General features: G+C 58.6%; 1 protein-coding gene across 5 annotated transcripts in view; it reads right to left on the reverse strand.

Annotated features, from left to right (window-relative positions):
• Positions 1-363: 363 nt before the first annotated feature.
• The window catches only part of VAV2 (vav guanine nucleotide exchange factor 2), a 180,274-nt gene continuing 156,877 nt past the window's right edge, over positions 364-23,760 (reverse strand). The window contains exons 15-29 of one of the 5 annotated variants that reach the window (XM_060013838.1): positions 23,641-23,655; positions 22,669-22,778; positions 21,470-21,571; positions 21,044-21,132; positions 18,459-18,475; positions 17,569-17,590; positions 16,445-16,572; positions 15,078-15,152; positions 13,757-13,809; positions 12,325-12,441; positions 9,624-9,711; positions 8,422-8,545; positions 7,554-7,640; positions 6,356-6,513; positions 2,370-2,564 (exon numbers count right to left, since the gene is read on the reverse strand). In XM_060013838.1, the coding sequence (XP_059869821.1) occupies positions 2,517-2,564; positions 6,356-6,513; positions 7,554-7,640; positions 8,422-8,545; positions 9,624-9,711; positions 12,325-12,441; positions 13,757-13,809; positions 15,078-15,152; positions 16,445-16,572; positions 17,569-17,590; positions 18,459-18,475; positions 21,044-21,132; positions 21,470-21,571; positions 22,669-22,778; positions 23,641-23,655 (1,233 nt within the window). In that variant the 3' untranslated portion in view covers positions 2,370-2,516. Of the gene's footprint in view, positions 2,565-6,355; positions 6,514-7,553; positions 7,641-8,421; positions 8,546-9,623; positions 9,712-12,324; positions 12,442-13,756; positions 13,810-15,077; positions 15,153-16,444; positions 16,573-17,568; positions 17,591-18,458; positions 18,476-21,043; positions 21,133-21,469; positions 21,572-22,668; positions 22,779-23,640; positions 23,656-23,760 lie in introns of all 5 variants that reach the window. The other 4 variants (XM_060013839.1, XM_060013840.1, XM_060013841.1 and 1 more) reach the window with 4 other exon arrangements.

Below are 23,760 nucleotides of genomic sequence, written 5' to 3' on the forward strand. Positions count from 1 at the left end.
AACACATATATATAAAGAAACATGCTCAGGAGGTGAAGGACATGCCCAAGTGGCAGGGCTGGGGTTTGAATCCCGTCCCAACAGAAGACAGTGACACCCGCCTCTGAGAGCTGCTGGAGGGGTCACAGGGCACTGCATAGGAAGCCCGTGACCTGGGCCGGTCTGGAGGTGCCTGGTCAGTGGCCCGGCGTCACTGTCGCCCAGACCCCCAGCGGGTGGCTGAGGCCGAGCCCCCCCAAGGCCCATGTCTGACCCAGGCCACCGCCCCCTGGGCCGACAGTATCCGGATGGGGCAGACCCTTCTGGACACACAGGAATCCAGCCAGTCCCTCCTCCCCAGCATGAAAGGCCAGCCACTCCTGCAGAAAAGAACTCAGGTTTATTTGTGGTAGAAACCGTGGTCTGAAAAAAACCTATTGGCAAATGTACAGTTTGCGTTCTGTTTGGGGTCCCCACCAGCTGCGGGACCCCCAGATCCCTGACCCGCATGCGTCGGGCTCCTAAGTGTTCACAGCTAATCTCAGGCCCCAGGTCCGAAGCCCCGCCAGAGGGCGTCCCATCTCCTGCTGCAACCACCCGCGTCCCAGCCTGTGCCCGGCCCTCCTCCCCTGCTGCTTCCTGCAGTGCAAAAACTAACCCAACCAAGACAAGCTCCGTAACACACAAAAACAAAGCAAAACAGTCACAAGAACCAGGGTTCTAAATTAGGTTTTCTCAGTGTCCTTTGTTATCACGACGCCTTGTTTCATGATGACCTCAAATATACATTATTTTCTTGCTATTATAAAATCTCTTCCTTATTATCCACAGATATATAATGGGAGTTTTGGAGGAAATAACTACCAACCTGTTTTTCCCTTAAAAAGCAAACAAGGCAAACCAAAACCAAAACGAAACGAAACAAGACCCTAAAACAACATCAGTAACAGAAACCAAAGCTTTTCCCACAACCGTAAACACGAAAGGCGCTGGCCGGCTGGTCTTCTCCCCTCCCGTCCCGGGCTCACAGCTGGGCCAGCTGTGCCGAGGTCACGTGCAAAGTGCTGGGTGCACCCTGACAAGGATTTGGGTCTGCTCTCTCCGTGGAAAATCCCTCCTTCCCCCGCTTTGCCCACCGCCCCCCAAATACAATCCTGTGACCCTCATTTCCCAAAAGCCTTTGCGGGCTGCCTTGTCTCTCCTGCCTGCACACGCCCTCTCAGACCCCTCCCCATCTCCTCCCCACGCCAGGATGCTGCTGTGTTGAGCTGAGGCTGGAGATCACAAGGCTGACCTCAGAGGAACCCCAGGGTGCAGTGTGGCCACCAGCGCCCACCCCAGCAGGGGCCAGCCTTGGCAACGCCCGACCTCGTGCAGCTGACCGAAGGGAAAGGGGGACCCGCGAAGCCCACGCTGCACCCGTAGCTTTGGCACGGAACTCGGAGGGGACAGTGTCACTGGGTCTCAGGCGGCATCCGGGCGGAGAGAAGAGGGTCCGGCCAAGCCAGCCAGAGGTCAAGGGCCAGGCGGGGTGCGGAGGGCGAGCTCAGGGGTGGAGCTTCCCCAAGAGCACTGACCTCGGGCTGTGGCCGCAGGCCCTGTTTCGTGGGCTGCAAGAGCCCTTGGAAGGAAGACTTGCCGAGGGCTAGAACCGACATCTGTGCAAAGGCTGGGAAGACCCTCAGGGACCCCCCTGCAGGACACGGGACACCCAGAGGGCCCGCCTGCTTGGGGGCGGTGGCGGGGGGCCTCCTTCTGGAGAGGAAAGTGAACAGCAGAGACCAGGCCAGCGGAAAGCCCCCTCTGCTTCCCGCCCACGGGAGGGCTGGCAAACCATGTATCCACCCGGCAGCAGGACAGGACAGACACGCACCAAGGGCTCAGGGCAAAGGACAGTACCACTGACTGGGGAGCGGGGTCGGCAGCGTCAAGGTTCCCAAGGCTCCCCCCCCAGGGTCTCTGCACACCCCCGGTGCAGAGGGACAGCAGGGGGCCGGGGGGCCGCACAGGCCCCGGCGATGCTCCCTCCCTCTGTCCCCGAGCACAGCAGCCTGGCTCTGGGCCCTTCCGCCTCCCCCTGGGAGCAGCAGGGCGGAGGGTCCAGAGGCTGAGCAGAAGGGACCAAGGGGAAGGTCCCCAGCCCTCCCCGGGACAGCATATGCCATTCAAACCTAAGCTCCTGCAGGCCATCTCGACAGGACAAGGGCAAGGTGAGCTCTGGCCTCAGCTGTCGCCCAGAGCCTGGCTCGGGACGCCGCAGGTGCTCCCTCTACTCGGCCCTCCGGTGGTGAAGCCAAGCAGGGCTGGCCCCGATCTCCTGTATGTACAAGCGGCGTACCCAGGACAGGCCACCAAGGGCAGGCTGATGGTGGGACGGATCACACGTAGGGTTCTCAACACCCTCCCCATCCCCACGGGCTGTTGAAGACTGGAAGGTTGGCGGGCATTTCCCCTCTGAGTCTCAGAGCTGGAGACAGGCTTCAGCACCGGAGCGACTCTTCCAAGAAAATCGGCGAGTCCTGTCCGCGTTCTTGCTGTCACTGGATACCCTCTTCTTCTACGTACGTTGAAGGAAACCAGCCAATCTGAGAAAGACGACAGACTCACGTTAAGAGTGTGTGAAGGGTGAGGGCTAGTGGAGGTCTGTGGAGGTGGGCGATTCTTTAAGAGGCTGGCGTCCTAAGAAAGGCCCACCCCCCAAGAGAGGCCCTGGAGAAGAGGCAGAGAGCCTAGTGGAGCCGAGGCCCAGGAGCAGGGGTGACCCTGAAATGCACCAGCCCAGAGTGGTTCAAGGCGACCTGCCCGCCAGCTAACTGCCCGGCAGCAAAAAATTAAATCCTCTCTGGAGGAAAATAACATCATCCAGGGCCTCTGTGGTCTTTTATACGCAAGCTCGGCATTTAATCAGGAACAAGTGACAGAAACTAAGAGAAAATGCAGACAGCAGAAACCAGTCTACAGGTCATCCAGGTATTGGGTCATCCATCAGGAAACGTAAGTGGCTCTAACCTGTCTGCTTCAGAAAACTGATGAAAAAGCAGAAAATTGTCCAGAGAACTGAAATCAGAAATCAAATGGAAATCCTAAAACTGAAAAATGTAATGACTGAAGTTCAGAGCAGATTAGACAAAGCAGAAAAGAAGACTAATAGACTGGAAGAGAAGTCAATAAAAAGTAATGAGATGGAAAACCAGAGAAAATGGATGAAACACACATAAAACAGTAAAAATATTCTGTGGGCCATGGTGAACAAGGTCTACCATCCACGTGAACAGATCCCCAGGAGAAAAGAGAGAAAACGGAGCAGATACACTATCTGAAGAAATTTCCAAAACTGATGTAGGACATCAAACCACACATTCAAAAAAATCTCTGCAAATCTCATACAGAATGAATACAGAGAAAACCATACATAGGCACAGTATAGTAAAACTGATGAAAAACAAAGACTTTTTTCCCATGGAGCCCAGTGGGGAGTCGTGCAGACACTTCCTCCAAAGGAATCACCGTAAGAACGCTGATGGACTTTTTCTACAGAAATGATGGAAGCCTGGCGACAATGGAATGACATCCTCGAAGTGCTGAAATAAAAGATCTGCCAGCCTAGACTTCTAAACCCAGTAAAAAATACCCTTCAAAAATGAACTCAATAAAATGGCTCACAAAAAGGAAGCAGGTCTCATTGGAGAGATGACTGATTGCTGGGGGAAAGTGACCAAGTGGCGAAGAGAAAGCTTTTCCTTACAGTAGAACTCCCACTAATAAGTGTATAAAAAAAGATGGAAAATCACTATTCTCCACCATGATAGAAATAACTGAATAGGCAAAATTCATCGATGAATGATAAAACTAGAAGGTGAAAGGTTGATGAGGAAGAGCCTGTTTATCTGATTTCAAAGTATTACCCCGCACATTACTTATCAATTACAGTAAATTCAGAGTGGAGAAACCTGTCAGACACCACCTTAACCAAGTGATCAGAGTTAACGTCACAATAATGGGGCAAACAACAAACTTCTTGAAAGGACCCTACAGCCACTGGAAAAGAGAAAACATCCCCATCGTGGTGTTCCCACCAAAAAATACAACCTCAGTCTAATCACGAAGAAATATCAAAGAAACCTAAATTGAGGGATAGTCTACAAAAATAACTGGCCCATACTCTCCACATTGTCAAAGTCACGTAAGACAGAGAAAAGCTGAAGAACTGTCCCAGATTAAAGAGAGTTGAGGGTCATGCCAAGTAAATGCAATTCATGATCTAGGACCAGGGGAAAATAACTAGAGAAGACACTATTGGGACAGTTGTGAAATCTGAATACGGACTGGGGAGTAGATAATTATAGCAAAGGAAAATGTCCTTGATCTTAAGAAATACACACTACAGTTCTTTAAGGGTTTCTGCAACTGATTTCCAAATGGTTTAGAGAAAAATAAGTGTACACACACACACACTTACAGAGAGAGAGAGAGAGAGAGAGAGAGAGAATGCAAATGAGAAACCAAACAAACAAACCATTCTTAATTGGTAAATTTGGGCATATGGGAGTTTTTGTAGGACTGCAACTTTTCTTTAAATTTGAAATTATATCAAAATAAATTACAAATATTTTATAATGAAAACATTTAAAAAAGAAAGTGAAAGAAAGATGTGTTCAGATCCAACAAAAACTGAGAATCTATAAGTAGCAGACTTGCACTAAAAATCATACTAAGAGGGAACTTCAGGCACCAGGAATTTGGTTTTGATTGTGTGTGTAACGATGCAGAAAGAAACGAGGAACCCTGGGAAAGGAAAAGAGGTAAGTCTAGATGAAAATTAACTGCTTAAAACAAAAATAATGTCTTATGGGGTTAAAAAATGTCAAATTAAGAAACATGACAACACCTGCCCAAAAGTTGGAAGGAAAATGAATACAGTCAAAGGGCATCAGGTCCTTGCATTGTCTGGTAAGTAGTGAAAGTACTAATTTAAGGTGGTCTGTCAGAAATCAAAGTGTACATTGAACCTCTAAGGTAACCACTTAAGTAACAGGAAAAGAATGTGTAACTAACAAACGAAGCAAGGGGGGTGAGAAGTGGAATAGAAAAATTGATTAATCCGAAAGTCAGAAAGAAAGGACAACAAAGAAGGAATAGATGTGAAAAATAGAAAATAAACAGATAAACAGATAATGCATTTAAATCTAAATATCTCAGTAATTACATTAAATGTAAATGGACTACCTATACTAATCAAAAGGTCAAGACTGTCAGATCAGACTGGCTTGTAAAAGTCCATTTACAGTAAGATTTTATCATCTAACTATCTTAAATATAAGAATACAGCAAAGCTGAAAGTAATACAAGAAGGAAGAAAGTACGCCATGCAAAACACTAATCCCCTCAAAAAGCTGGTGTCTCGCAAACAGCAGGTAAAGCAGACTTCACAGCAAGAAGAACTGCGACATTTCATAACAGGGTTAAAGTATCAACAACAGGAATATCTAGCAACACTCCAAACCAGTGGTTCTAAAACTGAACTCTGCATCGAAATCACCTGGGAAACTGGCTGACATCGTGACTGGGGTGAGGGCCCAGCTCCAGGCGCCTCTTGGCACTTTTGAGAGCTGGCAGTCCCAGCCCTCTAGGTGGACTGCCTAGGACTCAGAGGCCTCACACTTCTGAAGGGCTGTCAGATGGCAAAAGGATCAGACCCAAGGGCCTCCAAGGTAGAGGCAGACCAGTTCCTTCCACCCGGCAACGGAATGGTAAGGACGGGAGCCAAGTCTGTGGGAAGCTGCAGCCCCTGCAAAAACTGGACGTTTCCTAATCAGTGCTTTGTGGAGCCCAGGCACCCTGTCGGGTGACTGCCAATGGAACTGGTCAAAGCCAGGGGGTCCAGACAGGGTACCAGGATAAGGAGCCATGGGGTTTCAGAATCGCAGGCTAGCTGGGGACACTGTGTGTCCCCTCCCATCTCACCAAGGTGTAAACGGGGTCTTATGGGATGGCAGGAGCCCCGTGAGGACATCCCAGCCCTACTCTCAGTCCTGCAGCCTCCCGGCCTGCAAAGAGGGTTGGGTACGTGCAAGGGACTTAAAGACTGCACCCAACATCTGTCCCCTGCCGTTTCCACGACGGACCGTAGAATAGGACCAAGCACAGAAACAGCGTCACACAGGCCGGGGTCCAGATCTGAGCCAGGAAGTCGCTTCCTCACTGTGACCCTGGCTCACGGAACCTGGGGACACCCAACCTCCTGGGCACAGTCAGAGGACACGGGGTCGGGGCAAGGTGGTGCTGCGGTGCCAGCCTGCTGGAGCCCCACCTTCCCGAGCACCACGGGGAGGCGGAGCCCCCGTGGGGCCCAGGACCCGGGGCCGGTCCCACTCACCCGGCCGTTGGTCTCGCCCTTCCACCAGCCCTGGTCCCCACCGATGCGGCTGTAGATCTTCACCACGTCGCCTTCTCGCAGCGAGAGCTCCCGCAGGTCCCGGGCAGCGAAGTTGTACCTGGCCACGGCTGTGCCGATGACGCGGGGCGTAAACACTGCTGGGGGAGACGGGCGGCGTCACACAGCTGCCGGGCGGGGCCGCCAGGGCTGAGGGTCCTTCGGGCCGAGCTGGGTCTCTCCCCTGGGGCCCAGCCCTGTGCCCACAGAGGAGCCCATGGAGCGGAAAGGCTCTGGTGGGACAGACCAGGCTCCAATCCCAGGGCCCCTCGCTCCTCTGTGGGAGCCCCAACCTGTGGGCACGTGGCCCACCTGAGCTCCACCGTGATTAAGTCAGAGCCTCACCGCCCCACTGGGGGCCGTCACGGGCGGCGAGCGTGCCCGCGGGGATACGAGCGGGTGTCGGTGCTCTGTCACAGTTCCCTCGGGGCCTTCCCCCGTGTGCCCTGGGCCTGGGCATCACATGGCCAGTGGACAGCTGAGTGCCCGCTGCCCAGCTCCCAGCCTGCAGTCTGACAAAGTGCCTGGAATTGGACCCCAGGGCACTGCTGCCCGACTTCCCTCGTGTCCCCAACTCCAGAGCCCAAACGAAACCAGAGAGCCGGTTGGACCAGCTTGGCCCGGGACCCAGGAGTCCTGACGGACAGATGACAATGGCCCGTGACGGGAGGGGCAGCACGTGCGGCTGCTGGGGAGGGCTCTGCCTCTGGCAGTAGAGGGCCGTGCGGTCAAGGCCAGTCGAGACCTGTCCCCCTGCACCCAAGCCCCACAGGTCCTCCTTAGTGTCGCCGAGTGGGGCCCGCCCCGGGTCTGCTCCCACCTTCACCCCGAGGGGGTCGCCCAGCTGTTTGCTGCTGCCAGACGCAAAGCTCCCGGGGAGCAACGGGGGACAGTGGCTGATGAGCTGGAGAGGGGTCGTGGGGGTGAGCATGGCAGGGGTGAGGGCAGCGCCAGGCCGACTGTGTCTGCAGGAGCCGCGGCAGCCCCACCCCCCGCCCCGCCCCCCGCCGCTCCCCTCTGCACACACCCGCCCCGCCCCGCCCAGGCTGCGGGCAGCTGCGGACACTTTCAGGCCGGGGCCGTGGCCCGCCAGGCAGCTGGCGGCAGGCCGGGCCCCCCACACCCCGAGCAGCAGCGGTACCTGGCCAGAAGGGCACGGAGGAGCCCTGAGAAGCAAGGCTGAAGCCCTGAGGACTGAGAAAAGAAAAGTTGTAGGAAGCGCAGGAAGCTGCAAAGAGGCGAGAGAGACTGTGAAAGGGGCGCCGGGGAGCATCCATACGCCGTCCCAGGCGCGGTCCCAGGCGGCGGGGAGGGGGCCCAGGCCCCGCCCAGGGCACCAGGAGGGCAGCGGGACGGCGCGGGCCCTCGCTCCACCTCCTGCACCTGTTTCCTGGGCCACCTCCTCCCAGTGGGCGGGCTCACGCGAGGATACAGGAAACTACTCGTGCAGATCACAGCCCCTCGCCCGGCACACAGTAGGTGCTCACTAAAGGCCCGTCGCTCCTCTCCTGGCCTGCTCTGCCCCGGTGGGACCCGAGGTCCTGCGGGCCCCTGCAGCTGGAGGAAGTGGGGTGGCTGGCTCCGAGACAGAGCCCTGGGCCAGATGCCAAACACTCTGGGCCCAGCCTGCCCCTGCCCCCAGCTGGCCCCCCATCTGCGCTATGGAGCCCATTCTGCAAACACAGGTACTGGCTCTGGCTCCCTCGTAGCTGGGGTCCCTGGGCGGGGCGGGGGCGGGATGCTGGGGTACAGGGATGGATTTGAGGACAGAAGGGACCTGCCCTGTTCCCTCCCCACTCTGACCTCCAGGCAGAGGTATCGATCGGAGCAGCAATTCATAGCTGGCACTCCCCACCTGTCACATGGGGCCGCCCTGGCACCCTGGCTCAGGAGGGTGCTGGTGAAGGGCTGGGGGGCCTGGGCCACTGCTCCCCGGGGTGGGAATAGGGAAGGGGCTCCTGGCCGAGGTCAGTGCAGCCCACCGGAAGCCTTCCGCGCACGGGCGTTACCTGGGGACCGGCTGGAGGCCCTAGAGGCCACGCGTTCCCGTGACTTGTAGGGGTACTTGAGCGTGGTGTCCAGCTGCTTGAAGCTCTCCTTGAGCGAGTGGCACTGGTAGTACTCTACCAACTCCTGCAAGACGCACACACTCACTGCTACCTCCGCCTCCAGGCAGTCCTCCCAGACGCCCTGCCCTCCCTCTCCCACCTCCCCAGGTTCTCACAGGGGACTCATCTCCTTGACCCCCGGAAACACCCCTCCTCCTCGCTGCCCCTCCTAGCACCCAAACTGGGGGCAGGGCGGTATCGCAAACTTTTGATCCTGCAATTTCTCTCCCAAAAGTTTCTAAGGGAAGAGTCAGGGAAGAAGGCCGGGATGGATGGACACAAATGCTCCCTGCAACACTCTTCGTAATGGAGAAAAACTCGAAACGCCCACACGTCCAACACCAGGGAAGCGCCTCGGGAAAATCCCAGCCTATCCACGTGACCGAACGCCACGCGGCTACAGTGGGGCAGGAAGAGGGCGGCGCCCCTGGTGAGCATTCGCTGTGTTGAGAGGTAAACTGAGAGTTGGGTCCAGTGTGGCCAGGGGCTTTGTTTGAAAAAGGAACCTATAGACCACACCTAGGCTCTACTAAGAGGCGGTGGGGGCTCACCCTGAGACGAGAGCATCAGGTCTGGGGGCAGATCGTGGATACTCTCTGTTTTACTGGGTGTGTTTCTGCGGCCGCAGTGGGCAGTCTAAGAGCTCAAATGCTCCAGTGAGATGTTCTCCGTGCACGGAACACGTGTAATTTAGCAAAGAAACACCAGGTCCAACTTTAAAATCATTTTAAGAAGGACTATGCCTCTCGCGGCTTTCTGGCTGGGCTGGGACAGCTGGGGGTAGGGGCGTTGGAAGCGGATGGGCTGCGTGATGCTGGTGGCCCTACTGTGTCCGCCACGGGGTCTGGGGGACAGAAGCCTGACTCGGGGGCCTGTGACGAGGCCCTCCCTGTCCCAAGGTGCCCTACGATCCAGTTTCCCTGGATCTTTCCCACACTGGGAAGACTCTCCTCCCCGGGGAGAGGGGGACCCCTGCTGGGGACTCCTGCTGGGCCCGCAGGAGTGGGTGCAGGGGGCCCTCCTCCTCGGTGTGGCTGCGGTGGGGGACCTGGGCCCTCCTCCCGCCTCGGGGACGGGCCGGCGGGAGCTGCGGGATCACGTACTGAGAGGCTTTCAAATTTCTTGGCTTCGGTGATGTGCACCCAGCTGTCCTTCTCCACCACCTTGATGTGTTTCACCTCGTCGTTGAATCTGGGCAGAGCACACGGGAGCGCCGGTCACTGCGCGAGCCACACGGCCCCCGGCCCCCCAGGGGTCCAGGCTTATTGTATGTTTGCTGAGCGAAGACCCCGGCCCTCGGCCCACACCTCCTGCTCCTACGGCTGCAACTCTCTCCCCGCCCCGCCCGGGGCCTGTCTCCTACCGCTTGTCCATCCATCCATCAGGCCACCTGTCTGAAGCCCAAACTCCCGGGTCAGCCAAGGCCTCAGGCCCCGAAGCTCCCCTCCTCTCCTCCATCCAGCGCCGCTGTGACGTCCTGCCCCGGATTCCACCTGTTCTCTGCACTGGGGACGTCCCCCTCCCCATTCCCCCATCACCTGGTGAGGCTTTCACAGCATGGTTTGTAAGTCAGAGGTCTGACCTTGGCCTGTGAGGCCCGAAGGGAGCACCCTCACCCCAGCTGTGACACCAGCTCCTAAGGTTCTCCTCCTCTGCACCCTCACCCCAGCTGGCCGGAGGAGCTCTTCCTCAGACACGCCAGGCACAAGCCTGCCGTGCCCTGGCACTGGCTGTCCCGTCAGCCCAGAACGCTCACCCTCCTGCCACCCTCACAACCCTGCCTTGTGTCCAGGTCTCAGTTCAAATGTGGCCTCATTGGAGAGCGCGCACCCCTTGCCTCCGAATCACAAAGCCACACAACATCACAAGTAAAGAAAACGACACGCCAACATCCCCTATGACGACGGAGGCACGAATCCTCAACGCACTCTCTCCATATGCACATCTATACACACCAACGTATAAAGAGGCCTTTACACCACGACCAAATGGGACATTCCAGGAATGCAAGGTTGGTTTAACATCCGGAAACCAGTTAATGGAATAAACAGTTGTTATATAAGCAAACGCCCAGCTGGCCAGCCTCCTCTCCCGTGGGGCCTTGGAGAACACCCACCACTGTTTCTCCTGGATTCAAAGTGAGCTGAGCGTGCGCAGCCCCACCCCAGCTCCTTGGACAAGACCCGTCTGAGCCCCACTCCAGAATCCTGCGGGCTAGGCACCCAGAAGGTGCTCCACGAATTCCTATCAGGCGAGACACGTCTCTGCCACTTCACTGCTGGGTGCTGCCCCAGCCTCTGCCACAGGCCTGCCAGCACGCCTCACGCGCCACTCATCTCCCAGGGCCCTACTGAGACTCTCACTGCGGGAGGCCCCACCTGCACTGGGTCACACACCTTACGATGCTCCCACCACCCACGGCGGGTACGGCTGATCTCTGCTTGAGAGCAAGTCCTATGTACCAGGCGACCCAGGTTGTGTCCAGCTGACATTCACTAGACGTCTGTCACTTTCAAGGCTGCAGGTGTCCTTCGGTTTTTGTATTTTAGAAAGGCCAGTGCATTTGTTTCAGGCCCAGACATTAGTGGGGCCTCTTGGAAAGCCCGTGGGGACCGTGGCAGTTTGTCCACCTGGGTGGGGGTCTCGTCCTCAGTTCTGGCTCCTCCTAGCTGCCCAGATCCCGACCCCTCCAGCTTTCCCACCCCAGGGGTCCTCCAACAGCCGTTCTGTACAGTGGGACCCTGTCCTGGATGACCAGGGCATGACCACCTGCAGCCTCCCAGTAATGCAAGCAGGGGATGGGGATACGTTCACGCACGTGCACACGCGCGGGCACGCTGGCCGGCAGCACGTGCTCAGGCCGGGACCCGCACCCTGCTGCTGGGGCGCTCATGCCCTCGGCCCCCACTGGGCACAGATGCAGAGGAAGCTGATGCAGGTGGCGGGAGAACAAAAGCTGAGATGGAAAGATGGGAGTGGGCTGTGTGCTCAGGACCTGGGTGTGGCCCACTGAGCCCGGCTCCCGTCTGCCCCTAACGGCCAGAGGCGCTCCTGCATCTCCTACCGAGAGGGCCTCTCTGCTCCCTCGCGTTGGCTTCTGTGACTCGATACCAGAAGCACCCAGGCGGTGACTCTGTGGCCGTCCGGTGGCCCGGTCGCTGGGCCTGCCCCACCCCCCACCCAGCACCCACCCAGCAGACCCGAGGGGGCCTTCCCTGGATACAGGTCACCCTGCTGGGGGCTCTTGACCCCATCAAGGTCACGGCAAACAAGAACCCTCTATTCACCGGCCTGAGACTCCTGTCCAATGTGTGTCCTATGCCGATGGTGACCAACGACCAGTCAGATTCTGTCTCTTGAAGAGGAGACAGAAGACCCACAAGGGGGCAGAGTCTGAGCAGGGTGACCCCAGCCCAAAGGCCACGGGCTGGAGCCCCGAGCTGGCAGCAGCGTGACTGTCCGTGTTCTCCAAGGCCACCTGCGGGGCCGCTGGAAGTCCCCGACCTCTCACCACAGGCCTGTCCCCATCCCTGAGCTCCTCTGGTCCCCGCCACCTGAAAAACGCCGGACCAAGCCCACGGGGCGGCTTCGGGCAAGGCCGACGGCAGGTGGGATCACTCACGCTTGTCCCGGGCCAGGTGCATTGTGCAGACCCGCTGACGCCCTTCCATCTCCAAAGTGCCCTGGCGTGGGCAACGCATCCCAAGGCCACACCCAACAAGCCCAGAATCCGGAGGGGATGTGGGCTCCTTGGCTCGGAACGGCATGAGGGGAGGGTCTCTCTGAGCCCCAGTCTCCACGTACTTGATGCTTATGGCAAAGCGCTCGGCCTCCGCCGGCCGCTCCCTGATTAGGTAGGTCCCGCTGGCGTGGGATTTGAGCAGGTTGTCGGTCTGCTGCCGTTCCATGTTGCCGGCAAACCTGGAGCAGAGGAGGAAACGGGGCTGTTCACTGACACGTCTCTAATCTGCTGAAGAGCCTATTGGGACGTGAGGCCACGCCCCCAGGAGGAGGGGCGAGCAGTGGGCGGGGTCTGGAGGAGACGCGCGGGGCGGGGCATCCGCGGGGCGGGGCATCCGCGTGCCGGCTCACAGCCCGCACCGGGAAGGTGGTTGAGGGAGAGACGAGGACCCCAAACAGGCCCCAGGCACTCCACCGCGGCCTCCACCCTCCAGAACCTTGGGCCTGCAGGAGGCGTTCAGGGTAACGAGGCATTAGATCAAACTTCCTTTCCAAGTTGTCACTGTTTAATAAGCAGCGATAAACACAAACTGCTCACGTGGGGTTTTGTTTTGTGTCCTAACATACTGGAGACCATCAGCATCTCCATGGGTGCGTTTCCGACACACTGACTTAAAGCTTTTCTCGCCAGCTCTATGGAAATGAAGCCCACCCCGACCCCCAACCTCAAGAACAAAGCCTGACCCCATTTGCACCTCCCTGTGGGGCTGAATTGGGACTTTTGTAAACAGATTCATTAGAAAATTAAAGTTCTGTGCGTTACCCCATCAAGTGAAAATCACAGCTTAAGTCCTCCACCCTCCACATTAGACCCAAATGCAGGGTGAACAGCGTACTGGAACAGACCCAGGGGTCTCAGAGACGCAGATGGGGCGGCGCCGGGGAGGCCAGGGGCACCGAGGGTGCAGGCACGTCACACCACTGGGCACAGGGGTCTCGGGGTGGCTTCAGGGATCAACCCCAAACCGAAAACCGCAAGGGCAGACCCTCCCGGGGTCGAGCGGCCCACTGCTCTGGGGCTGCCACAGGGCGAGCTTCTGCAGGGCCACGGTCACTGAAGGGCAGTCATTCTTCCAGGCAGCCGGTGAGCCAGGCGGCAGAGCGACAAAAGCTGGCCCTGAGGCCAACCTGCATCTGAGACTCGTACCTACCGGGTCACCTCCACGTTTTATTCATCAAACAGCCCCACTGCTCTCATCAAGCCCATATGAGCAGATACAATTATAATCTTGGCCTTAAATATACCTCCTTCTATATACTGGTATTTTAGACAAGGCTCAAGTAAGATCACATTTTAAAAAGGGCTTCGTTCTCCCAAATGTTAGAACCTGATGATCTGTTTATAGACGGGGAAACAGCGGCCTCGGGGTAGAGAAGACTCCCCCGGGCTCCCAGCGATTCAGAGCCGAGGAGGGGAGAAGGGGGCGGCGTGCAGCCCGGCTCAGCCGCCCTGGAGACACGAGAGGCAGCCTGGGGCCCCCGCTGATCCACTCACCAGGGGTATGCGGTGTAGTCCATATCCCGGGACGGCGGCCGGCTGATGGGCGGCTGGCAGGAGAGAACATTCGGGTTGGTGTATCCCCAGGGACTGTCCACAGAGCAGGGCCCAGCGACGTCCTATCATCAATGACCCCGGGAGCCCAGCACTGGCTACCAGGACGTCTGTGGACTTAGGCCCAGAGCCACTGGCCTGGGAGGTCCCTGAGGGCAGCAGCCAGGACTCACCATCTCTGAGTAGATGCTCAGTGGGTCTGATCGAATGAATGATTGATTGACTGACCGAATGAATGAATATACAGCATCCAACTAACAGTGCAGTGTAAGGGGAAAGAGAGCAACCTGAAGGCGCTACGACTGCTCAGCAGTGGACAGGAGCACACCCTATACCTCGCGTCCTCTGCAGCAGACGGGCCGCAGCCCCAAGGACAGGCATTGGGCCGGCAGCAGCGCGCTCTGCAGGTGGAGAGCCGCGTCTGCAGCAAACCTCGCGGCTCTCCAGACCCCACGCTGCGCCCTCGCTGGCCTGACCTCCCCTCACTGGGCCACAGGCTGGGAAGAGCCTCCTAGACTACCTGTCCCTTCCCCACCCCATTCACCATGCAGATGGGGAAACTGAGGGCCGGGGTTGGGAAGGGACCCTGAGGGACCCCCTGCCCCCCCGCAGGCCACCCAGTGAGTTAGTGACATTTTCTTCCTCTGCTGTCTGGTCCCTTCGACCTGCCAGCAAAGCCTGTCCTAAAATGCTTTCTCCTTCGACTGGGCAATGGCCTGCACAGAAGCACAGGCTGGGTGGTGGGGCCAGAGGCCGGGCAGGGCCCGGTAGGTGGACCGGGGCTCCCAGGGGGTCGGGCACCTGCCTGCTGCTCCTTCGGGAGAAGTTTCACTCTCTCACTTTTAGCTCTTTCTGGGGTGTGTGTGGGTGATGCAAGCTCGATGCCTTTTGTAACGGAGCAGAATCTGTGCCACAGAACTCAGATGCAAGAAATGCCATCCTGCCTCTTTTCTAAACATCGTAACATCCTAGCTCGGAGTCCCTATGTTCGAGGGAGAAGACTTATACAGTCCCTCCAGTGTGGAGAAAGGCGGCTGGTCTTTGGTCCATTGCACCCGCTGCAGAGACGCCCATTTTAGTGTTTCTAAAACAGCCAAGCCCTCCCGAGAGGAGGGATCCCCTGCCCCTTGGCCCTTCATCCCAGCTCCGGGGCCAGCTCGCAACGGCCTGAACAAGTCCAGGGCGTCCTGAGCGAGGAGACAGCTCTCGGCACCCACGGCACCCTGGCCACCATGCTCCAGAAGCTTCCACGGGAAGTACTCACCCTTCCATCCACTGGACAGGGCTTCACAGACGAGCTAGGGAAGTAACCTGACTTCCTGGTTTGCACCAACCGACCCTGGGAGAGGACAGATGGTCAGGGCCGGCGGGGCCTGGCCTGGCCAGTGGTGGGGGGAGGGGGGATTGCAGTGTGCACTGAGCCTGCCCTGAGGAAGACGAGGGGAGTCCCTGAGAAGCCCATCACAGCACCACCTTCCTGCTGTGACCTCAGCTGACCTCATCACCGTTTGGGGCGCCCTCACTTCACAGATGAGGACACGCTGAGGCCCAGAGAAGTTACACGGCTTGTTCAGCGCTGGGACCAGAGCCCCCTCTCCTGGCTGCTGTGTCCTCTTAGCCACACCGGCCCTTCCCAAACTGTGAGGGGCGTGTGGACCTGGGGGTCTTGATAAAACACAGCACAGCGTGGGAGGGCCTGGGGGCGACTGTTCACTCTCTCCGTTCGCTCTGCCTGGAAGACCCTCCCAAGGCCTTCCCGGCCCCCACTTTCACATCAGCAAAGTGTCTCTGCAAGGCCACCCAAACCTGATGGCCCTGGTGACAGCTAGGGAGGGGAACTGGGTGGCTGGGCTCAGCGCGGGGCAGACGCTGTACCGCAGACACCTTCTCAGCTCCTGAATCTCCAGTTACATGAGGCCGAGTCTGGTGCGATAAGTTCGTAAGCAAGTACGTGCTGACAAGGACCACCACACAACAACAACGACGGCAGTAACAGTACTTGGACACTTGAACACACGCACTGTAGCATCAGCTCTAAGCAGGTTGCCCTGGTCACCCAGCCTGGGCAAGTGCCCCGGTTTCCTGCGGTACCACATAGACCCCGTGGACGGGGGCGATCTCAGGGCAGCACCAATGGCTCCCCTTTCTCAGGCCTTATAATCAGAAGAGCAGGTTTCATGGCTCAGAGCCGTAAACCATCACATGGACCTGTGTCCGTGTTTGGGCCTCCTGGGGCAGGGCGGTGGGCGGGTCTCGGTCATGCTGCACCCCCAGTGCTGAGCAAGGTGGTGCTGGCCTGAACTGGGGCAGGTGGGGAGCAGGGTGGGCGCGGCATGGCCTGGGCGGGGCCTGGGGTGTGTGTGTGCAGGACATAACCCAGGCAGGAGGCAGACAGGGCAAGGGCTTGGACGCCAGGAGGACGATCTCTACCGTGAGGGGATGCTGCACCCCCTACCACCTCAAGGCAAACACCCCAAGACCCGGGCCTGCTAACAGCCCACTCCTCTCGACCCCGATGGTCTCGCACCCCAAATCCACCCCTGCCTGGAAATGCAGGACCCTCTGCCTCTACCCTGGGGAGTGGGGAGGGGGTAGCCGGGGGCCCGAGACCCTCCCAGGTCCAGGACCCACCTCCCACCACTGAGACTCAGGGTCGCCTCTCAGCAGCTCAATCACATCACCCGTCTGGAAGGTCAGCACCGGCTTCCCGGGGGGAGCAGGGTTGCCATGGTAATTCTGCACGGCCACCATCTTGGGACCTGCGAAGGACAGGGCAGGAGAGGGCGTGGCTCGGTGGCTCCGTCCTGGTGGCAGCCCGCCCCAGGCTGACCTTGACCTCCCCGGCCTTCTCAGACCTCTCAGGGCTCTTGGAAGCGGGCCATGGGCCTGTATCGCCCCTCCCTAAATTCTTCCCCTAAGGCTCCCACGTCCCTTTGTTACATATCATAAGTAAACTATTTGTGAGATGAACAGATTCAGGGTATCACTGCAGTAACGGCAACTTATTTTTAAAGAGCGCTTTCTGAGCCGTCATCCAAACACCTTTTGAATCTGTGACTGAGAGTCAGCAGCGTGGAGTAGAAGACGGGGCATCCCTCCTGTTAGAGGTGGGGGCCGGGTCAGCGACCTGCCAAGGCCACACGGCCACTCCGGGGCAGCCCTGGGCTGACGGGGGGGCCCGCCTGAGCCCCCCCAAAACTTGCAGGCCTCTCCTAGACCGTGCCCTGCTCTGACCGGCCCAGCCTTGCATGGGCCGCGTCTGCCAGGCCTGGTTCCTGAAGCCGGTGCCCCAGAGGCGGCAGCATGGTTTTTGTTTTCTGTTTTCATGATTAGGTTGGACTCTGTCCGCAGCTCGGGCTGCCTCATACCTGGTGCCTTCAGTTCTCCTGCTACCCAACGCAGAGCAAGGGGGACGTGGGGGGACGGAGAAAATGGTAAAGCGACAGCAGCAGTGTCCCAGAGTCTGCTCTGCTCGGGGTCTCCGGGCTGCAGCTCAGGGCTTCTACTGGGCTGAAGGGACCCTGACTCTCTGCAGGCTGGGCCCTGGCCCCATGCCTGGCGCTGCGTCATCAACAACTAAGGAAACTCCCAGGGGAAGTGGCCGTGGAGGTGGGAGGGAGATGGGGCCGGAGGGCAGCACACACCCTGGGAGCCGGGAGCCAGGTGGCAGACACCGAGGCCAGGCCCAGGCTCGGCTCCCAGGGTGACCGCTGACAAGGACGGTACCAGAGAAGACCCAAGTCCCACAGACTCACCTGGCCCCACTCCAGAGGTGTCCTGTGAGAGCAAGGACAGAGGATAGTGAGGAGGGAAGGCTGCCCAAGCACCCCACACCCCCTGCCCCCCACACCCAGAGGGAAGGGTCAAAGCAGGAAGTGGGGAGGGGGCCAGGGACACGTCCTGAGCGCCCACGGACATTTGTGATGGTGACAACCTAGTTCCCTGTGTGACACGATACTTACTTACACCCTCCACCTTTGTACCCCTCCGCAGCCCTGGGACATCCGTCCTCTTCCCCTCCCATCCCTTACCAGTAACTCCCACCTCCTCCAGGAAGCCTGCCCTGACCACCCCAGCCCAGGGCCTCCCTGCTCAAAGCTTGGGGTTTGTCGTCTCTGTCCGGGACGTGTCCTGCTGCATACACTAAATGTTCTGTCTTCCCTCCTCTTTGAGGGCATCTCTGTAGCCCACGCAGGGCCCAGGAAGAGCCCGTTACATGCTGGTTAATTTGACTGGACCCCCACGGCTGGGGAGAGAAATGACGTCCACAACCCATAAGTGAATTCAGTGACTCCGTCCCCAAGTCAGCTGAAGAGAGGGCTCTACGTCTATCAGGATGGGGGGCAGGTGGGCAGATGCCTGTCACAGAGCTGGGGACCCAGAGCCGCCAGCAAGCCACTGGGCAGGTGGGACGGGTGGGCAGCCGGGCAGGGGGAAGCTATCAGGGCCCAGGAGGCCATGCACAGGGACCCATCTCTACTGACGACCACGAAGGAAAACAAAGGCCCCTTGTAACCAACAGGGGCTCTGCAAGCCGGCCTGGCCCCAGAAGCGTGAGGGCCGGAACGGTTGGGTCTTTCCGGCTCCAGGCATGGGGCGGCGTAGGGTGCAGGGCAGTGGGAAGGGAATGGTTTGGGGGACTCACCAGGTCTGCAGGAGAACCTGAAAAGGAAGCACATCGGGGTCAGAGCCGCTGGGCGTGCCTGCGTGTGCGAGCGAGGTGAGCTCCAAGGCCCGTCCTTTCAGACCTGGATTACGGACACGTGTGCTTGGTGACCGCGAAAATCTCTCGACTACTTCTGATGGCGATTTCTGAGCTCTGGTTTTAGGGGCCCCACGGGAGAACACACACTGGGTATCAGACCCAATGGCAAACAGGTTTTCCTGCATGAGCCAACTCTGCTCCAACGGCAGCAACTGCCTGATCACTGGACAGAACTGGGCTCAAAGGGAAGGTTTCCACAATTGATTAGTGATGCCTGCCGTGGGCAAATGACAGAAGACGTGGTAGTCGTGCTACTCTATTTGTCAGCACCTCGGACACGGGACACCTCAGCTCATCAGATGGAAGGCAAACATTCTAAAGATTCTTTCCGCCTGCCCTGGGGCGACCCAAGGGGAGGACACAGCTCCAGGCTGGGCCCCGGCCATCTGACAAGCTGAGCTGCCACTCCACCACCAGACAAAACAAGCACCACAAGGGCTAACGTGTGGCTGATGTGACTTCAACACCGTCTAACACACGCACAGTCGCAGCCTGCTTTGGGCAGACATAGGATCCGACAGACCCTGCAGATCAGAGGCTACAGGCGTCAGGCATCAGGCACGTGCCCTTGGGGGAAGCACACGCTCCTTAAAATAAAACCAGGTGCCCACCACGGGCTCTCAGTGACACGGGGAGGGTGCTGATGACTTCAGCTTTCGAAAGATGTGCAATTGCCTAAACTATACACATCATGAAAAACACAAAAACCTAAAAAGAGATGGGGGGCGGGGGCGGGGGCATTGCAAAAAAGGGAGAAGGCAGGTGATGGCTAACGGCAGCTGTTTTTGCCTGGCGTGACAAAAACCAGGATTGCTTTCATCTCCCTTACTTTTCTCTATATCTTCTATGGGAAATGGGTATTTAATAATCAGGGAAAAGGAAACAGAAAGATTATTTAAAAATAAGAAAACTTGGGCTTCCCTGGTGGCACAGGGGTTGAGAGTCCGCCTGCCGATGCAGGGGACATGGGTTCGTGCCCTGGTCTGGGAAGATCCCACATGCCGCAGAGCGGCTGGGCCCGTGAGCCATGGCCGCTGAGCCTGCGCGTCCGGAGCCTGTGCTCCGCAACGGAAGAGGCCACAGCAATGAGAGGCCCGCGTACCGCAAAAAAAAAAAAAAAAAAAAAAAAAAAGAAAACTTGACAGGAAATACACCAGAATATCACCTTTGGTTATTTCTTAATCTGTTCATAAGTGATAATTATTTTCTTTTTTATTTCATTTCTCCTCTTTTTTTTCCTCTAAGTTTTTGATAAAGAAGTATGTTACTTTTAAGATCAGGAAAAAAAATGTCAAAAGAAATGAATTGTCCAGTCGCTTGACGCAAAGGACACATGGCCACAAGAGGGCGGTAGCCATGGGCGAAGCTGAAAAGCTGCGTCGGGGCCAGTCGGGGCCGGCAGCATCCTCTAGGCTGGAGGAGATTGGCAGGGTCGCTGAACTTCTGCCGGGCCGGAGTGGGCTGCATCGGGTGGGCGTTGGTGGGGACGAGGGGGTCTGGGCTGACCTGTCGGACCCTCCTCCCAGATCAGGGCACTGGACCAGCAGTCACAGTAAATGAGGAATTAAACTCTCCTACTCTGGGCGGTGGTGTCTCGGGGGACAAGCAGGCCCGGCATGTTTCCCTGTCTACTTGCAGCGTGGTTAACCCGCTCTGAGCGCAGCTCCCCTGAGTGTGGATGTCAGCATAACAGCCCCATTTCACGGGGATGTGGGAGCATCTGGGCCCCGTGAAGCAGGGCGAGCAGCGTGGTGCTTGGCGGGTGCCCCACGCCCGGACCCAGAGCTCAGCCAGTCCCTGACCGTGGCGGCTTTGAAACCTTTCAGAACCATCTCAGGCTTTCCGGCGGCCCGTCCAGCTGCTCTAGGCTGGGCCCTCCCCCAACTCATCCCCCAAACCAAGATGACTGACAGGAGCCTCAGGCTTCCCCCATCCGAGGCAAAGGGGAGCACAGTAGGTGCCGTGCACGCACGTGAACCGTCTACAAACAGGGCTGTCGCTAAAGAGGGCCAGGCCTCTCCAGGGCGGGGGAACCCAGGGGCGAGGTGTTCCTCTGTGACCGGAAACCTCCATGCAGCTGCCAGGAATGTCCTGTGCCCTCTGCGGGGTGGAGATTCTAGACGCTTACAACTGCAGCGCGGCAGCGGGTGCCCAAGAGGCCGAGAGAAGCCAGCCAGTATGCAGTTAGGAGGAGGGCTTTGCCACGGAATCCCCGCTCCCGCTCCGGCTGGGCCTTTTGACCCAGTGTGACCCGGGGCCGGCGTCCTCCCCTCTCTGAGCCTCTGTTTCCTCATCTGGTCCCTGCCCCGTGGGGTCACCACGGCAGGAAAGGAGAATGTGGGAACACCGCCAGAGCCGGCAACTGCGAGGGATGACGGGACCCTCGGCTCGGGGTGTGTCGTGGGACCCTGAGGACCAGCCCCCAGGGCCCGTGCCCCACGGGGAGGGCGGGGATGGGTACTCACTGATCTTGCAGGGAGGGGTCACCTCCAGGCACTCCTTGTGTGCCCCGACGCCACACTTGGTGCACAGGTAACCCTGGTAGAAGGTGCCTCTGCGCCGGGGTGGGAGGGGGAAGGGGCAGGAGGTGAGGTGGACCACCAGACCCACCTTGCCTTCTGCCCCCCAGGGCATCACCCCTCAAAGCCCTGGGGCCCAGGACCCCCGCCCCGATGCGCAGCCTGGCTCTGCCATCCCCACAGGACGGGGACAGGCACCTCCCCTCCCGGCTGGATCCCAAACGTCCGAGGGCCGGCTGCCTCCCACACGATGGGATGTCTCCCCGGGTCCCTGGGCCCCAGCACAGCACTGGCCTAGGGGTGCTGGGCGGCGATGGGGGCACAGGAGGGAGGCAGCAGCGGGCCCCCTCGGGGGCCGGGAGACGGCCTCACCTGAGGAACATCCTGCACGCTCTGCAGTTGGTGGTCTTGTCAAACGTGTACATCTGGAAGCTGTGCTGGTTGGCGGTGGCTTTGTCGGGCTTGATGTTTGACCTGATGGGAGGGAAAGCGGGCTCCAGGTTCCCTGAGCCCCCCCGAAACGGAAGCCGCCAAACCAGCCGGGCTCTGGAACGCGGCCGGGAGTCAGGAGGCCAGGACTCAGAGCCAGGATCTGCCCCGACCCCCGGGCAGACCCGAGGGGCCCTGACACCCCGGGGAGGATGAAGGGTCCGAGTGGGAGCTTTCGAGAACCTTCTGGGGTGATGGTTAAGAGCTGTATCTGGACAGGGCTTGGGTGTGGGCCGGTGCAAGCGTTTGTCGTGACTCAGCAAACCGCACCCGGGATGTCACTGTGCGCGAGCCTGAGATATAAAGATCTAAACAAATCGTGACTTCATGACGGGCACCCTCACTCGCACTGATGTCTGCAATTCACTACGACACGTCCGCTAGCAGACGGCACCAGGGCTGGGGGGACGGCATGTGACAGAGGACAGCACAAGACGTGAACGGAGCAGGCCGGGCATTTACCGTGACGTTCTTTCAACTTGGATTAACGCTTGAAAATTTTCATGAGAACGGTGGGGAGAAAATTACAACCCCTAGAAAGCCTTGGGGCCCACCGCCTGGCCGCCATCTATTCTGATGTGTCCCACGCGGGACCCCGTTGGATCCTCCCAATAATCCCGGAACCTGGACCCTCCCTTCACGTGCATTTCACCAGGAGGAAGAGGCCAGGGAGGTGAGTGCACCTGCCCGGAGGCCCCAGGACCTGCCACCCTGGCCTCAAGGTCTGATGTGGCCAGGCACCCCCATGATCACCTTTCTCTGTTGGGCTAACTGGGGCTCCTCCTAGATTTCATGGAAAAACAGCTCTGGGGCTTTTCGCCAAAGGTGACAACCCACCGGCCTGTAAGACCCAGGGATCTGGGTCACCGTGAGTCCATCTGGCACCATGGCCATTCCTGGCCACTCGCTGCCCTGCTGGTCAAGTGTGGGAGGCTCGGCCCCAGGGGGAGGGCCCTCTGGCCACTGTAGATTAAAGAGCGAGGCTGCCACACGGGGGGCAGGGGCTGGCATCCCGGGGGGGCGGGTTCCCCGAGAAAGATCCACGTGGCCTCCCACCCGCGCCGCTGCCACGGCGGACTCACATGGCCATCTCAAACTGTTCCGTCCACTTCCTCTTCATGTCTTCCGTCTTGCAGAAAAACTGGAAGCCTTGCTTGCCTTGAAGGTGAATTAGATAGAAACCGTAGGACCACTGTGGGAGGAGACAGGGGACACGCTTGCAACGGGCATGGCTAGGTGCACACAGGTGCACGGGCACATGTGCAGGCGCACTCGTGCCCGGGCCTGTACGTGCACACGTGTGTAAGTGTATGCAGCCTCTAACGAGATGTCCTGGGACCCACCTCCGACCCCCTCCGAGGTGCACCCTCAACTGAGGTCTCTGCGGCTTAGCCCAGGCCACCTCTAATGACCTGCGTTGAGGCGTTCACCTGGGGCCCCCTCCAGGACGCCAGCCCACCCACTTTCACTTCCTAAATGTGATGCCAAAAAAGCTCACTGGTCTGAATTAGAACAACAGAAAAAAACAAAAAAGGCAGAGGAGGCCATGGGCCTGGGGAGCTGCGGCAAAGTCAGCCCAGCCTTCCCACCCCTCAGCCACCACCAGGCCCGGCTATCGCTCGGGGCTTCCAAGGGGCCCAGGAAGAAGCGTCTGGGAAGCCTGAGCCCATCTGTGTCAGGAAAGGTGGAGGGAAAAAGGAAAAGAGGGAAGGAGGGAGGGAAAGAAGAAAGAGGACAAAGGGCGGCAGAGAGAGAACAGGCCAACCCCAGTGGCTCTGAAACCACCCAGGTCCTTAACCTCCAGGGACTGGGAGTGGGTGGGGCAGGCGGGAGGGGGGGTTTCACTTGACACCCTTTGCAGCCGGCAAATCTGTTATCACAGATACATGTCTCCTCTTAATCCAGACACTGAGGGGAGGAAGGAGAATGCCGGGAACCCAGCCCGGCTCAGGCCCACCCGGCTCCCCAGACCCCACTCCCAACTCAGGGAGGAAGCGTCGGCATCGGGCCCGGAGGTGAGGAAGGTGGCGAGCACGTGAGCGTCAGGGGCTTACCATTTTCCCGTGAGACTAGGAAGCGCGAGGAGAGGAAAGGAAAAGGGGAGACGAGATCATCAAGAGGCCTGGCCCAGCCCCGCGGTGGGCGCCGCAACCCAGGACACTGCCCACTGCCAA

This window comes from Delphinus delphis, chromosome 6 (assembly GCF_949987515.2).
Source record: "Delphinus delphis chromosome 6, mDelDel1.2, whole genome shotgun sequence".
NCBI classification, from domain to species: domain Eukaryota; kingdom Metazoa; phylum Chordata; class Mammalia; order Artiodactyla; family Delphinidae; genus Delphinus; species Delphinus delphis.